This window comes from Patagioenas fasciata, chromosome 3 (assembly GCF_037038585.1).
Source record: "Patagioenas fasciata isolate bPatFas1 chromosome 3, bPatFas1.hap1, whole genome shotgun sequence".
Lineage (NCBI taxonomy): Eukaryota > Metazoa > Chordata > Aves > Columbiformes > Columbidae > Patagioenas > Patagioenas fasciata.
The window spans coordinates 55,253,747-55,269,988 of record NC_092522.1 but is presented as its reverse complement, the minus strand read 5'-3'; the positions used below and the strand labels follow the sequence as shown (position 1 = coordinate 55,269,988).

General features: G+C 39.5%; 1 protein-coding gene across 1 annotated transcript in view; it reads left to right on the top strand.

The window, feature by feature from the left end:
- IGF2R (insulin like growth factor 2 receptor) overlaps positions 1-16,242 on the top strand; it is a 59,017-nt gene that overhangs the window by 20,006 nt on the left and 22,769 nt on the right. The window contains exons 8-26 of the mRNA XM_065834422.2: positions 1,327-1,489; positions 1,642-1,822; positions 2,698-2,801; positions 3,285-3,449; positions 3,788-3,928; positions 4,294-4,440; positions 5,307-5,438; positions 5,838-5,985; positions 7,175-7,352; positions 7,927-8,042; positions 8,445-8,607; positions 10,126-10,305; positions 11,272-11,373; positions 12,081-12,182; positions 12,809-12,983; positions 14,169-14,336; positions 14,799-14,942; positions 15,563-15,741; positions 16,106-16,193. Of these exons, the coding sequence (XP_065690494.2) occupies positions 1,327-1,489; positions 1,642-1,822; positions 2,698-2,801; positions 3,285-3,449; positions 3,788-3,928; positions 4,294-4,440; positions 5,307-5,438; positions 5,838-5,985; positions 7,175-7,352; positions 7,927-8,042; positions 8,445-8,607; positions 10,126-10,305; positions 11,272-11,373; positions 12,081-12,182; positions 12,809-12,983; positions 14,169-14,336; positions 14,799-14,942; positions 15,563-15,741; positions 16,106-16,193 (2,776 nt within the window). The remainder of the gene's footprint in view (positions 1-1,326; positions 1,490-1,641; positions 1,823-2,697; positions 2,802-3,284; positions 3,450-3,787; positions 3,929-4,293; positions 4,441-5,306; positions 5,439-5,837; positions 5,986-7,174; positions 7,353-7,926; positions 8,043-8,444; positions 8,608-10,125; positions 10,306-11,271; positions 11,374-12,080; positions 12,183-12,808; positions 12,984-14,168; positions 14,337-14,798; positions 14,943-15,562; positions 15,742-16,105; positions 16,194-16,242) is intronic.

The window sequence follows — 16,242 nt, the reverse complement described above, 5'->3', positions numbered from 1 at the left end:
ACTTAAGAAATAAACAAGAACTTGAATAAAATTTCCCCAGGGGTGTGTTCTTTCTTGTCTTCATGAATTTGGTTGCCCTTTTCTGGGTTCAAAACTTTTATCTGATAATAGGATGGAGTTAGTATAGTGTTAATCCTTGGTGTAGAGCATTGCTTGCTAATGAGCACTTTTCCATCATCAATCAGGCTGAGCATGCTTGTAGCTCTTGTCTGTAACTTGTTTCTTTAGTAATCTATCCTTCCTCGGGAAAAACATAGCTAGCAAGTGTCCTTGCATGGCAGAAGTCTATCACTTACTAAGCAGGCTCCAGAACTCCTTTTAACTTTAAGGACACAGTTCTAGGCTAGCTTCAGTGCAGTATGATGATCACTTTGATGTGATGCTGGGTAATCTCAGCAACCCACACTCCTTGAATTGAGCCAGAGTGGCTATTGCTCATGCTCTGCTCTTTTGTATTGTGATGCTTTTGGTTGCAGGTTAGTGAAAGGCGGGACTCTTATCTGGCCAATATTTGGTTTAATGTTGTGTCCCTCATCTGACCTACATAGATACCTTACTTCACTCTCATTGCTGCAGAAACAAACCATAGGCCTTTCTTTGCTGTTGCTTTGTACTACCTCACAGCAGTGATGCACACCTGTAGTATGAGTAGAATTGCTAATGTTACTTATGCCTATAATTTATCTGATACTTACCTGTGTATCTGCCTGTTGTTGTTGTGGGTGGCAGAACTACAGATTTGTGAAACAAAGTGAATTTCTAAATATTTTACCTTGAAGTGTGCAAAACCACAACTACCTCTTCTCCTAGAGGTAGGAAAATGTTTCACTACAGAAAACACATCTGACGGAAGGAATTCACAGACGTCTTTCAGTCTTGATTTAATCTGAGGGACTCAAGGTTGCTAAAACATTTGTGTCTAAAGAGAATGCTTTGCCTTCAGAGAACACTTGATCTCTGCTCCCCTCTTTGAGTATTCCTCTGGGGCAAACAGAATTCAAGCTCTGCTTAGCAGTTTGGGCTCACATAACACGTTAAGGAAAAGTGCTTTTTAAAGTACTGTTATTTCAGCTGTCCTTCTGCTAATGCCTGATACTTTACATCTATTTAGACTTATAATAGTTTGCAACATGGTTAAGAAAAGCTGTTTTATTTCTTCTCAACACCTACTTCTGAGAGACAAGAAACAATGTTTGAACCTCTTAAGTACTTTACAGGTGAAGTTAGTCATTACTGACCCTCAAGGAATGTGATATTGTTGCTTTAAAGATCATATTTCAAATAAGTGTCTACTTGTAATTTAAATTCTGTTCACTTCTGTATCAGAGTGCAGGTCCCAAACTCACAGCAAAAACAAATTGCCGATATGAAATTGAGTGGGTTACTGAGTATGCCTGTCACAGGGATTACCTGGAGAGTAAGAACTGTCTTCTGACTAGTGAGCAACATGATATCTCCATTGATTTAAGACCACTTACTCAGTTGCCAGGTAAGCTCACTATTTTGCTTTTGTTTGTATCGTTACTGGCCAGTTTTCCAGTTCCGTGTTTGGAGACAGGAAAAATATTCTCTGTATTTATCTGGATTTTTACATCTGTTCTACTGTGTGTTAGAACACTTTTCCTTTTGTTATGCATCCAGATTATGTCACGCCATACTTAGCCAAAGATGACAAAGAGGAGTATTACTATTACTTGAATATATGTGGGAAAACCTCTGCAGGTAACTGCAAGGATGACACAGGATACACTTCATCTTGCCAAGTAAAATCTTCGAATAACCAGCAAAAAGTGGCAGGAAGATTTGAGAACCAAACCCTAAGGTGTGTAAAGGCTCTTCAGCCCTGCTGATGTGTCTGATTGATCTTTGTTTCTTGCTTTGTTGCCCTTTTTTATCATTTAAGCAATATTTGATACAAAATGCAAGTATTTTTGCTCAGTTCTTTGTAGAAAAACTTTAACAGTATACAAGGATAGCATTAGTGAATGAAGGAGCAGATGAGATTGGTAGAGGCCATTGCCTAGACAGGGAATGAACTATCACTGATATTATTGTCAGAATTGCAGATTGTGCTCTGCTGCCTCTTGCCCTCGAGTTTTGCATGTAAAGTGATAGCAGGATCAGATGTTTTAGGAGTGTTCTCAAGGAGAGGGCATCTCTGCTTTCTTTGCAAAGGCATGCATTAATTGTATCCAGGACTGCTGAGGTCTGTGATTTAGTGTTGTGTTTTGTTTTTGTTTTGTTTTGTTTTCCTACTTTTTTTTTCTACTTTTGGTTTTTTTTTTTTTGAGTTCAGGATTCCCAAATGGCATATGGAGACAATTGGTGTGAGATTGCAAAGCTGACATTATTCACCTAGATCTGATCTTCTATTCTGTTTGTAAGCACGTCACAGGCTTGTCAGAGTGATCTTCTAGGAAGCATGACTTCCTCCACCATGCAATAAACTAATAGGAACAGATATTCCACCACAGCTGGAATAGCTTTTAGAACATTCTTTATACAAACTCATGAAAAGTAACAAAAAAAAAAAAAAAAATCAGCAGATGCAAGGCTTTGTTGCAGTAGAGACATCAGTATTAATGTTGAACAAGCATTTGTTTTCCCTTTGAGACAATAAATAAGAGTATGGCTTCTGTTACATGAAGAACATGTGTCTGATCCCATGTTTCTATCTAAAACTGACTTTTTACTCAGATACTCTGACGGGGATCTCACTTTAATTTATCCGAATGGGGATGCATGTAGTTCTGGCTTTCAGAGAATGACTGTCATAAACTTTGAGTGCAACAAAACAGCAGGTGAGTTTAACAAGCTGTGATGACTCTGCTTGGGGTTTGATTTCTGTGCTTGCTAGTAGACCTTACATTCAAAGGAATGCATGTTTTGAGCTACAGCTAACACAAGGAATTAATATTGGTAGAGTCAGTACTAACTTCCATGGCTGCTAGGATTGTTTTGTGCTGTGTAGTGGCACTGAGATTCTAAATTTACATTGATCAAGAATATTGAGATATAAAAGAGCCTCATTTCCTAGCCAACAGGCAAAACCAAAAACAAAACCACCAACCAAACAAGACCCAACAAAAACCAAACCAAACGAAGAACCCAAAACCACACAAAACCCCCAAACAAACAAAACCCACAAACAAACCACAAATGCAGGTCCTATGCAGCAAAAGGATTTTTATCTTCCTTGCTCATTACTGGTCCTCAAGTCTCCTTGCTTTTCTCCCACTCTCCACTGGCAACCTAACATCTGTTTATCCATCTTCGTTGTTAAGGCAATGATGGCAGAGGAACTCCAGTGTTTACGGGTGAAGTGGACTGCACCTATTTTTTCACTTGGGATACAAAATACGCATGTGTTAAAGAAAAAGAAGATCTCCTCTGCAGAGCTGCTGATAAGAGGAAACACTATGACTTGTCACCTCTGACCCGCGTTTCAGGTATGGCAACGACAACTAGCTTTCAGTTACTTTTGTCCTGAGTTTACATATCATCTTTAATGCAGTTTTTTAGCTAAACATCTTAGAGGTCTTTTTCCAAGCCAAACGATTCTGTGTGTAATCAGCTTTTGCTTTTCTGTGAATTTCTGGGGTTTGCTTCTCTCATCCCAAAAGGAGTGAGTGCCGTATGAAAGTAGCTGTATCTGTGGCCGCCTTGCTTGCTGTTATCTTAAGTTGTTTTAAACATGGGTTGTTTTTTGTGATAGAGGCATTTTGACATGGAGATACTAGAACAATTAAACTGGATGACTTGTTCCTAATAACCCCCTGTATTTCAGAGTCAGCCCAGAACTGGGAAGCTGTGGACAGTAGCCTTTCAGAGGCTGGGAGGAAGCATTATTACATCAATGTCTGCCATAAAGTGTTGAAGAGAGGAGGAGCTTCCAGCTGCCCAGATGATGCTGCTATTTGTTCTGTAGGTGAGTTGTTTTGGTGTTGTGTGTGTGGGTGCTTTTTTTAATGTGTGTTTTTTAGGGTTTTTTGTAAGGCTTGGCACTTCCTCTGCAAATGGGTTTGGCTGCCTAGGGTGCCATCAGTTATTTGAAGAAACAGAAGTTAGGAGCATGTTTCTCCAGTGTTTCCAAAGATGTTAGAAGAATGATGCAAGTTGCCTTTTTTAACTAAATAACTCCAGGGTTTGTAGCATGATTTTGTTGAGGCGAAAACAAGCTCCAAATGGTATGCTTTCTTAAGACTTCCCATTTGGCTAGTTAATATTATCTTATTAGTGTGAACTTCACTTCTTTCCGGGGAAACAGAAGTGATTTATTTACTGTCTTTACAGATAAGCAAAACAGGAGTCAGAATCTTGGAACATTTGTATCTTCTCCTAAGAAGGTTGGAGAAAATATTCAACTTACTTATTCAAATGGAGACAGCTGTGGTGTTAACAAAAGAATCAAAACTGTCATCACTCTAATGTGCAGACCAGGTGAAAATATCCCTACCCTGTTCTCTGATCCAGTTAAAATCTGGAGTTTAATATGTCCAGGCATGACTGCTAAATATTAGCATGTGCCTTTGTCTTTTATCTCTTTCTGTGCAAAAGCTGAAGCATTGTGGGTTTTTTTTATTAGGATGATAACAGTGTAATTGCAGGTATCTAGCTCTGTTTGCCTTTTATACACGTACTCTTTTCAAGACTCTAAAGTCTCTTGAACTAAGATGCTTCCAAACATGATGAAAGTATGTTTAAGCATTTAAAGCTCCACAAATACCTGGAAGCTATACAAAGCACTTTCTATCCCTAGATTGTCTTGATGGGAAAGACAGGTTCTGAACTGAGATTAGATACTTGAACCTTCTCTTCCAATAAATACATTTTGTGTCTACACTGCTTGCAGTTTACAAAAAGAAGTAGCATTTGCAGAATTTGTTAATGTTGTTGATAATAGCCTGCTAGTTTAACCAACTACTGGGGAAATGGGAAACCTGTATTTCTCTGCCTCACTCTGAGGAAGCTGAATCCTCCAAGTGTGCTGGCTGTTAGGAAGTAGTGCATAACCTGATCCTAATAAAGCTGTTGCTTTGTGTACCAAAGCAAAGAGTTTTTGAAGAGTGTGGTAGTACTCAGGAACAGACTTAGCAGTGCATCTTTACTTCTGGGCTAAACTTCTATTGTGGGGAAGAGGATACGAAGAACCTGTGGTTCTGTTTACTCCTCATTTGCAGAGGAGAGGTACTGTAAGAGTTAATCTTGGTCTGCTGTTGGGGAGCAGTTAGTGTTCCTAGGCTTAAATTTCAATTTCCTTTTGGCAGCCTGACTGTACATGTAACACTTTGCTTTTGTGATACCAGGTGACCTAGAAAGTGCTCCGATCCTCATGTCTGAGGGTGACTGTTCATACACGTTTGATTGGTACACTGCTGCTGCCTGTGTCCTGTCTAAAACTGAAGGGGATAACTGTCAAGTCTCTGATCCTCAGGCAGGTATGTATTTATGTTCAGCAAACTGAAAGGTCATGAGGGTAGAACTTCTGTCACAACTCTGAGTCCTTTTCATGTGGAAGAACAAAGCGAGTTCAGCCTAAGCGTAAGCACCTATTAGAGCGCAGCAGTTTTCAGAACGTGTATGGAAGGTCAGAGCAGCATGAACTTCATATTCCCCTAGTGTGTGTACAGGAAAATAGGTGTAATCTATATTTTAAATTAGTAAATCTCTACAAGAAAACATACTTTTTGTATGTCCAGATTGTTTCTGGAACAACAGTTACATGGAAGGAGACTTACATGGGGGGAGGTGAGCTAGCTGTATGACTGATAGAATCAACATCTATGAGAGATGGCAGGAAAAAATTAAACTGATGAAGTTTATTCCTTCTTGATTAGGGTTCTCTTTTGATTTATCACCTCTGGCGAAGAAAAATGGGCACTATATCGTTAATACTACTGAATACTTGTTTTACATAAATGTCTGTGGCAGTGTACCGGATGAGTTGTGTCACGCAAAATCAGCAGCATGCCAAGTAACACAGAGGTGAGTAACTCTACTTCTCTTGTCTGTAATAGAAGATCTCTTGTTGCATGATGTGTTGTCTGTGTGTAACAGTGAACAATTTGCATGTAAAATAATTACTGTGCTGCCTGCAACAGATTCAGGTAATTTGCATGTAAAATATTATTTGGTAGTGCAGTAATTATGCTGCCAGATGTTTCAAGTGAAGTGCACAGCCACGTAATCTTGCTTATAGCTGGCTTTTGAGATTGAATGGGTGTGTCCATTGCTCCTCCTTGTGTTTCCCGTAGGGACTGTAAGCTGTGGGTTAACTGGTGCAGCTCCAATAAGCCAAACCACAATCTGGATTTAGTGTGAGATGGCTTCCAAGAGCTGACCTAAGGAAGCACGGCTGCACTGAGGATAAGCAGTGGCTACCTTGTGCAGAGATGGAGCCCAGTGCTTGGAGGGTGTTCTGTATTTCCATTGCTGAAAGTGCTGGACAGGCCCAGTCCCTGCGTGTACTTCTACTCTGACAGCGTTGTTGCTCTTACCTTTTACAAACCATGTCTGGGATAGTCTCTACAGCTCAGGCTCTGGGTCAGCCTGTTGCCGGAGACGTGGTACAGTGCAAACACATACAGCTATAGTTGACTGTATCTCAGTTAACTTCTAGACAGGGAGAGTTCACTGCAGACACTGAAAACCTTCTGCAGAGCAAGGTGATCAAACTCAGTCTATTAGAGCCAGTGTTAAGTCAGAGTAAAGAAAGGCTCCTGATCTAAAGCTGGTCCTGAGTTAAGAGCTGGTGCAGGCAGTTTTCTTCCCTGAGTGAGAAGACTTGCTGTTGAGCAGTGCTAGGTCTTCCAGGTATTTGCGTGGAACCAGTATGAGCACAGCATTATGGTGTCTGCAGTTTGAATTCTACTCTGGAGAACAGGATCTTGATATTTCTGTCACTCTTCTAGAGAAGGGAGTGTTAAAGCTTTCTAGATATCTAAGCAATGTACAATTCCCTTTGCTTTTCAAAGACAGACACCTGTTCATGTTTGAAGTTTCTTTTTGGCAGCATTCTATTCATCCTAGCTTGCTTATGTCTAATCAACCTTAATGTTTTTGTCTTATGGTGTCTTTTACAAACTCACCTGTGTGCTTACTGCAGATGACTTATCTTAAGAGAGAATTAATCTTGCGTTCTGTTCAGTCTCAAACCCCACTTTCTCTTTTCTAGTAAGGATCAGGTTTGGAGTCTTGGATTGCCCAGCTCCAAACTTTCATATTATGATGGTCTGATTCAGTTGGCCTACAAAAATGGTACAGCATACAATAATGAGAAGAAAACACAGCGATCTACCCTTATAACTTTCCTGTGTGACCATCAGGCTGGAATAGGTCAGCCTGAATACCAGGTAAGAAGTTCTATGTGAAGGAGGGAAGGATCTCCATCCACAAATCCTGACAATAATTGCTGCTAGGCCAGTGCAAACACAGGTTCAAGGACAGAACTATCCAGTATCTATAAAGCAAACTAAGATAAGTAGTTATTTCTCTTGATATATCAGCCTCTTGTTGCAGCCATAGAGCTTGACCACTGAACAGTGAGCTCTTCACCTGGATCCAGGTTCTTCATTCTTCTTTAGTCTCTGGGCAAAGTAATTACTGGTGCTTTTGATCATCTTGTATTTCTAGCTGAAAAAAAGAAAAAAAACCTGACTGAGAAATAACAAGTAGTAGGGCTGTGCATCCTGTAACACAGCAGACAGCAGTTACATTGCTTTAGTTGATTGGTTCTGTGATTTTTGGAAGGAGTATTTTTGGCACAGGAAATAAGAGGATCTACAACAAAACAGACCTAGAGATATCAATCTGAGAAGATATATCCCAAAACCAAGGAAATAACAAGCTTAACATATAAAGGAGTAGCTGTGATTCACAGACTGTTCTGTGTGGAAAGCCTCACTGATCTATTCTGCTGGTTTTTAGATAGAAGATAAGTATACCTACAACTTCAGGTGGTACACTGAACATGCTTGTCCTGAAATGCCACTGGAATGTGTTGTGACTGATCCCAACACCATGGATCAATATGACTTGTCAAGGTAGGAAGGTAACATATACAACGTAACTTGGCTAATTGTGGTTTAGTGTTCTGGCTGATGGCTTAGCACTGGATGAAGTTGGTTTCCTGTGTAGACAGCACCAGAAACTTCATCTGTTTTAATGATCGTAACTGCAAGTATCTTGAAATAAAATACAGTATTTTCCTCTAATATACTGACTTGCCTCCTATGACATAAATTGACTTTTTGGGGTGGTTTTGCTTAATAAAAGCATATTACTTTGTCAACCATACTCTAATTCCAAGAAGTGTTCTTTTTAATTGTAACACTTAAATATAAGGGGAAGGGGTTGGTTGCTCTGTTTCTTGAGAGTGACAGAGAAAGCTAGACAGAATCCATGAAGCAAGTTGTCTTATTGTAGAACTTTCTCTTCCTGCTCAGCTTAGCAAAATCGGAGAAGAGAGGTGAAAACTGGTACGCCATGGATAATTCCAGACCAAGTGAGCGCAAGAAGTATTACATAAACGTCTGTCGACCACTGCTCGCTGTCCCAGGATGCGACCGGCGAGCATCTGTCTGTCAGATGGAATATCGGCATGATCAGGTGAGTAGCCTTTCTGTCCCAGCTTGGAGCTGGTTTGCCAAGCGAGTGAGATCAAGTGGTATGCAAGACAGGCACATGAATTCTGGCTTCTTTGTGCAAAATACTGTGGTATTTGTGGATCTGTAATCTTGGCATAATTATTGCAGAGTGGTAGACCTCCTGTCCATGTCTTCAAAGACAAAAACTTGAATTTTTACAGGTGTTCCAATGTTGTGTTTGACGTGCATGATTCTTTGTCCTGTGTTGCAGAGGTAGACGAAGTGCATCTCTTCTTTGTAAACTGTTGTGGTCTCAGAGACTGCCAGCATTGCTTTTGGAACAGACTACTCTCATGGATATTCTGTCTTGCTTCTGGCTTGTTTTAGGTTGATCTGTAGAAGAAATGTGTTTAAAGATTCTTCATCACCCACCCCTCTGAGCTCTCCTTGGCTTTGAGGAACAATCAGGCAGAAATTGCCAAGAAAAAAAACAAGGGGGGGTGGGCTTCTACTTCTAAGTTTCCTAAGTGTAACATGAGACTGTGCTGATAGGCTGGATAGACATTTTGCCCAAGGCCTGGCTTCAGTGCTGCTCAGAGCTGTAGGGAAAGTTGAACTAGATGCTCACGAACCTGTCCTAATTCGTTCTGTAAAACAGAGAGAACACCTTGCCTGCATACTGTTGAAGAGCATGTGTGAGTGTACAGCACTATCATGGCACTTGAGCTAAAATATTACAAGTTCCCCATGCTCGCATTAGTCAGTGTTGTGTAAGGCTGGTTACTTTACATGTGAAAACACATTAGGGCTTCATTGACTTCATTGCTGGAGACACTGGAGTAAAAAGTGAGCACTTAGGGTCAACCTAAATGCAGAGTTGTTTAAAAAAAAAAAAAAGTGGAAGTCTTTGGACAGAGCTGCTTTGGAGGTGTCTTCTGTTTGTTGCTGATTTAAAATATATAGGGTGTTTCAAAAGGTGGACCCAATTTGAAATCATTATTGCTTTGAAATTGGGTCTATCTCTTTGAATTACCCTGTAGTTTCTTAAAAGTAGGAAACACCAGTTATCTTGTAGAAGTTAAGATTAGTTTGGACCTTGGTACTAGCAACTACTGTTGTTCTGATGCAGAGTTTCTGCTAGTGCTTTTTAGGCTTTGTTAAGGTCAACTCTAAGAGAATGCCCAGAGGCTTCCACATGTTGTATTTTAAAGGGCTGTACAAATTAAATCCTACTTATTGTGCATGGGGCACACTCTTCCCTAAATTCCAAAGCTGTGTAGCTGGTGAGATGAGGAAGGTGCACTATGGGCACCTTCTTGTACTAAAAATAAAAAGCAAACCACGTGGGCTTGTGAAGCTTGTCTGTTAAATATGTGAAACCTAAGTATGGAATGGGGGAGAAATATAGGGGGATCTCTACACCTTTATCTTCAGGGCTCTCAAGATAACCTTCTGTAGACAAGGTTATTGTGGTAGATATTTTCTTTTTGACTGCAACTCTTCACTTTAGAATTGCTGATATGCTTTTCTTTGTTTCTAGGTTTCTTACTCTGAAGTCACCTCTATTAGTAACCTTGGTGTTGCCAGCAAAGAACTTGTAGTTGAAAGACCTGGACACATTTTTCTAACCTATGCAAATGGCTCTGTGTGCATTGATGCTGATGGAAAGAAAACTACTTACACCACCACCATCCACTTCATCTGTTCCAGGGGCACTCTTGTAAGGACAAATGATCTTTCAGGTGTTGCTTCATCATAATGGGTTTTCCATCATATAATGTGAAGCTACATGAAGATGTGTAGTGTATAGCAAATGCATGACAAGGGAGACTTCTTGAGGACTTAAAATAGAAATATAAAAACAAAGCTGATTTAGATGCTAAAGAAGTGTGTGCCTCAGACTGAGTATTTTATCATAAGCAAGAACTAGTTATAAAGAAACAGCCTTAGTGGACAGTGGTATTTCAGGCTAGTCTAATTAGCATAAAAATACATGAGGGTGTAAGACTGAAGAATTATACATGCAAACATTGCAAACTCTCTTAAGGGAGGGAGAATATTGTAAACGTGCATCTTGCAGGCTTAGATTCAGCATCTTCTGAAGCTTGTTGATTCTAGATACATTCTTCAATCTATAAAGCTTTTGCTGATACAACTCCACATACTGAAGTTTAGGCTGAGGGGATCATTAGACTGAAGCTTGACTAGATTCGTTCTTGCTGGTTTGTGAATCTGCAGGTCTTATTCCCTTCACAAATGACACCTTCAGTCCAAGAGGTATGGTGAAAATCTGTGACTTGGAGAAATTATCAGCTGTTTGATTTTGCCTGAGAACACTGAAATGAAGTGTATATAATTAATACTTCTATTACCTTTTATTATAGCAGAAAACTTTTCAAAGCAGGTCTGGTTATGCAAGTCTAGATTCAGTGTTGAGTTTGATTGGAATGGTTGGATGTCCAATTCAGTTCTTTACTAAAACTTCATGACATGCGAAGTGTTTAGCTAGGCAAGGTTCTCGGCAGTGACCTTCCAAGGGGAGAGGGAAGCAGGATGGGAATTGTGTGCATTTGTAGTTAAGTCTTTTAGGAAAAACCTGACAGTTTCTGATGAAGTGGAATCTCAAACATGAAAAGGTGTTCGCTGTTACATTTACTCTGGTCTTCTCTCTGCAATCTGTTTCCAGAGTAGCAGCCCACGATTTATAGCTATTCAGGAATGTGTGGCCACATTCTTATGGGAAACTGAGGCTGCGTGTCCAATCAAGGAAACAAAAGATGATTCTCAGGTGAGAAAGGGAGAGATAATTGTATTCATAGTCTCAACATACTGGGTTTTTTTCTGTCTCTTCTGGTTGCTGCATTTAAGTGAGAAAACTAATTACAGTGAAGTCTGAAGTTGATCATGATGGAGTTTTGTCATATCTTATTTCTTTCTTTTTGAAGTGTTCCTGAGATTAGTAACTTCTGACCAAAGTATTCAAGTGCTCTCTTGAGAGAATAACTTACTAGCTGTGGCACTGAATATTTCATTCTCTTACAAGGTTGCTAGTAAAACCGAGTTCATATGTGAGGATATATGTTATCTTTCTTTGTGCATAGATCATCAAATGAGGCACTTTTTATTATTTTTTTACCCTGAGCTACTCAGTTGCTTCTATTAACTTCGAAGGTCTCAAGCACATCAGTGTGAAAACAACCCTTAGTTAAAATTTCCTTGCTCTTAGCTAACTTGATAGATGTCATCTGTTAAATTGCACTTTGATATATTGATATGTGGCTGATGTCAATGGACAACTGTGCAAAAGAAATGAATTAAGTGTTGCTACTGCAAGAGCTGTATTTGGGTTGCCCAAATTAAGTTTCTCATTGATATGCAGGCTAGGAATGTAATTCACTACTTTGGCTCTTTAAACAAATTAAGAGGTAAAACTTAAGCAGAAGAAATGCAGAAGGAGAAAATAATGCTGTTGTAATACCGTTCTTTTTTTTCCAGTCCTGCTCTGTGAGAGATCCAAACACTGGCTTTTTGTTCAATCTGCAGCCATTAGCTTCTGAAAAAGGCTATATGGCTTCTGGCATTGGGAAGAAATTCTTGGTAAGGATTCTGACTACACAGTTTATTGCTTGTAGATCCTGTTGTTGCATTTTTTCCAGTCTTAGTGAGCAAGTGGAGGTTTGACTCAGTCCTTTCATGAAATTTGAGTTGACAGGGAAGTACTGTGCTTGAGGGGAAGAATGGAAGATAACTTGATTAATCTCAGATGGTCTTAAAAGCGTCAAACTTCTGGTTCTTAGCAAACATAAGGTAGTTGCACTTTTGAGGCTGTACATGTTTTTCCAGTTATGGACTTTGTTGCATAATACCAGTTTATTTGCTGATACTGAAGAAATGGACAGTGGAAACCTTAATGCGATCTGCATGTATCAGTTGTCCTAGGCTGTCCACAGATGCTACTGTAGTGTTTTTTAGTTTAAGAATAAACTGGCGAAACTACATCCTGTACTTCTAGTGGGGAGAATTTGTGGACCCTGTAAACTGAAGATTGAAGATATTGTTCCAGTATTATAGTTGGTTGTCTTGCAATCTAGAAATGACAGACATATCATGCTGTTTGAAATAGTTCATGACAGTTGAGTTCTGCTGATGTAGAAATGGTTCTGTGGACCTCATTTTTATGATACAGTTAATAGAGTGTACGCCCACGTTTTCAAAACTTCTAGCTAAACATTTGTGGACCCATGCCGATGTGTGGTAATGTCAATGGCAAAATAGCTGCTGGATGTGAAGCAGAAAATCTGACATCGGTGAGGATGGTGGAATTGGACAAAACCTTGTATCTTTCTGGTGAAGGGTTTCTGACTCTTAGCTACAGAGGTCCTCTTCATATGCAATCAGGTGAGTTCAGGAAATATGCAGTGGCAATGGATTCTGATACTGTACAAACTTTCTGTGAATAGTCTTAATTCCTCCCTTTGTTCATGTGTTAAAACCTACTGGTTTTGATGTTTAGTAACTTAAATAAGCTAGTTCATATGAAAATTTTAGGGAGAAATCAGATCATGCAGAATGGTGGTGGCTCAGTTTTCAGTAATACAAATGCATTTGAAAACTTCTGGAAAAAGATCAAATACAGTACAGGATTTTGTTTTCCTTACTGAGTAGATGAAAAATATTTTTCCATGCATGAAGAAATTGATAGTTAAATTGGGAAAACAAGGAAAATGAACTCTGGCTCTCTGTGTCCAGTCATTACTTTAAGCAGTTTCATGAATAATGCTCTAAAGTTGTTTATATCTTAACAACAAAAGTCTTTTAGGAAAACGGGGTTTTGGCTGCTATGGTTATACATCTCATTTTCCCAGTTGTGATATTTTTTTGTACCTAATATACAACGGTAAACAACTCTCCTGTATTTTGCTTTGAGAGCTTCTACCATTTTGGTGACACTAGATACACTGGCAAATACTACTCCTCTCCATAATTCTACTGTTTCTTGTGGGCTGTGGAAAGGAGAGCTAAAGAGGACTTAACATATGCTGTTTAAATAGTATCAGTGCAATCATTACGCTGAACTTCTTACAAGCGAACAAAGCCCCTGGACCCAAAACTTTGCTATGTGTGATGTAATTTACAGGTTGCTGGTGCAGCTGTCTTGGTGTTTTATAAGTTCTCTGTTCTTTCAAATGTATCATGTCAAAGACCTAGGAAGCACAGTTCAGTTGAAGGTAACTGTGCTCTTGAAATGTGTCAAGGCATTCGGATCTCCCATTTGGAGGGGCAGTTGTGGCTGCTAGGCAGTTCAGTGTAGGTGTCTAAAGAAGGCTTGTATATCTACAGGTAAAATAAAACAAACAAAAACCAACCACCCAAACAAACAAACAAAAAAGCCCAGAGGATACCCACAAAACCTCAACAACCACCAACCCAAAACAAAACTAACCAACAAAACAGAAAATAAGGTAGTGTTTTTCTTGAAGCAGTTAGTAACAAGAAACTATTAGAAAATTTTGAAGTCAAGTGTTAGCTTGAACTTTTAATATTCCTGAGTGAACCAGCAGCAGATAAGTGTTTGTTTTGCAGGAACATCAGACACGTTCACAGTGACTTTCATCTGTAATGATTCATATCCTGGAGAGCTTAAGTTTGTGCGTGAAGAGATAAACAGTGCATTGAACATCCATGATACTTTTTTTGAGTTTCACACAGCTCTGGCCTGTGTTCCTGCTCCTGTAGACTGCCAGGTTACAGGTAAGTACCGGGAGTTTGAGTGGGCTCAGTCCAACAAATGTTGGAGGGAGAGAGGACGTAATTTGTTTGAAGCAGACCTACCTTACAAAGACAAGCAAGAAGCTAATGTGGATCACAGTGGTAAACTTAAGAGAGCTGATAATGGCTGTGAAAACCTTTAGTCCTTACCATGACTGGGTGCTGCTTCAGCCCAGCTCTGAAGAAAATGGGTCAATTTAGTATTGGGCTCTGGAAAAATGTGCCTGTGAATTGTGGAGTAGTTACTTGTGGGAAGTAACTGCCCAGGGAACTCTGTTCTACATTTGGTGCAGTTACCTTTTATGGCAACAGCACCTCCTCTCAATGAGTATCTAATGTGATTCTGAAAATTACTTAGAATTATGTGTGATTTCAAACCCACTACTGCTGCAAGTACCTAATAGGTCATCTTTCAGCTTACTGCATGTACCACATCTCTTTCAGATGCTGCTGGCAATGAGTATGACCTAAGTGACTTGAGCAAAGAAGGTGAACCGTGGGTTGCTATAGACACTTCAAAGGAGGCAAAGAAGCGAACATTTTTCTTGAATGTGTGCAAACCTTTGCCCTATGTGCCTGGATGCCCTGGTAAGCCAAGTGGCAAGCATTTCTTAACTTGTGCCTTCTGATGCAAGACCTTATATGCCTATATGCCTGTTCAGTCACTGAACTTGCATAGACGTGAGTGAGGTATGTCAAGGGTATAATAAAAAGAGTTTCTCAAATTGAGAGCAAACTTAGTGCTCATCAGGACTCTTGCATTGAGATGTGTGGGAATGCATTTTGGAAAAATGCATTGAGGGCAGTATTTGCTAGTATTTTTTTTTTTTTTTTAAAGGAAGGGAAGTTAAACATTGAGGCCTCCTAACTGAAGCTGGAATGAGAAGCTCTCACTGTGCTTCTAGCCAGTTTGATTTATTCAAACTGTTGCTGTAGTGTTTGATCAGTCTGTGGGAGCAGATAACCTAATGCAGTTTTCAAGATTTCAGTGAATGCAGGAGAGTAACTTCTTCTGTTCCTCAAAGGCTTTAGGCACACAATGTCTCTTATTTATGAAAACACTTCTGTTGTGTTCTGCTTCAGGAGTCTGAGACAGTCTGCTTTAATGCTCAAAGCTTTCTTAAAGTAACTCCAGTATGTTATTTTACAAGTTAACTCTGGTTGTCAAAGTCTTGCAGTAAAATACAAGCTTTTACTTTTTCCTGTAGGTGGTGCCATAGGATCTTGTGTGAAATACACTGATAAAAGCAATAACCTTGGAGTCATTCAGATAAGCCCACAGGCTGCTACTGATGGGTCATTAAGCATTATTTACTTGAATGGTGACACATGCAAAGACAAGAAGCGTTATTCGACACGTATAATCTTCCAGTGTGATCAAACAATGGTAATTTTCTGTGCCGGTTGTTATTAATAAGGATTTTAGACCTTGAACTTATTGTAACAAAAAAGACAGCGTTTATTCCTCTTGGAATGGAGAAGCTAGTTCTAAGAAGTGATATCTTGTGTACAGGCTTTTCCCTTGTCCCTCCTTACAGCTGCTTTCCTGAGCCTGTAGAATACTATAGTGAACTCTATCAGGAAATCCTGTGAGCCACCAAAAGAAGCTCTTTGCTGAAAATGAGTACTGAAATTTGATTATAGAAATCTTAAACTGTGCAACTACAAAAAAGAAAAGCATTCTGCATATATGTTTTGAGACTTGCAGAGTAATTGTTAGTAAACCTCCTTCACATAGCTCTTTTCTGTAGGGATCACCGGTGTTTGAGCAAGAAGATGACTGTGAGTTCGTATTTGTTTGGAGAACCTTGGCAGCGTGTCCTGTTCACAAAGCAGAAGGTAAATGTGGTTATTTGAGCTTTAAAATGTCAAACAAATCTGTGTAAGA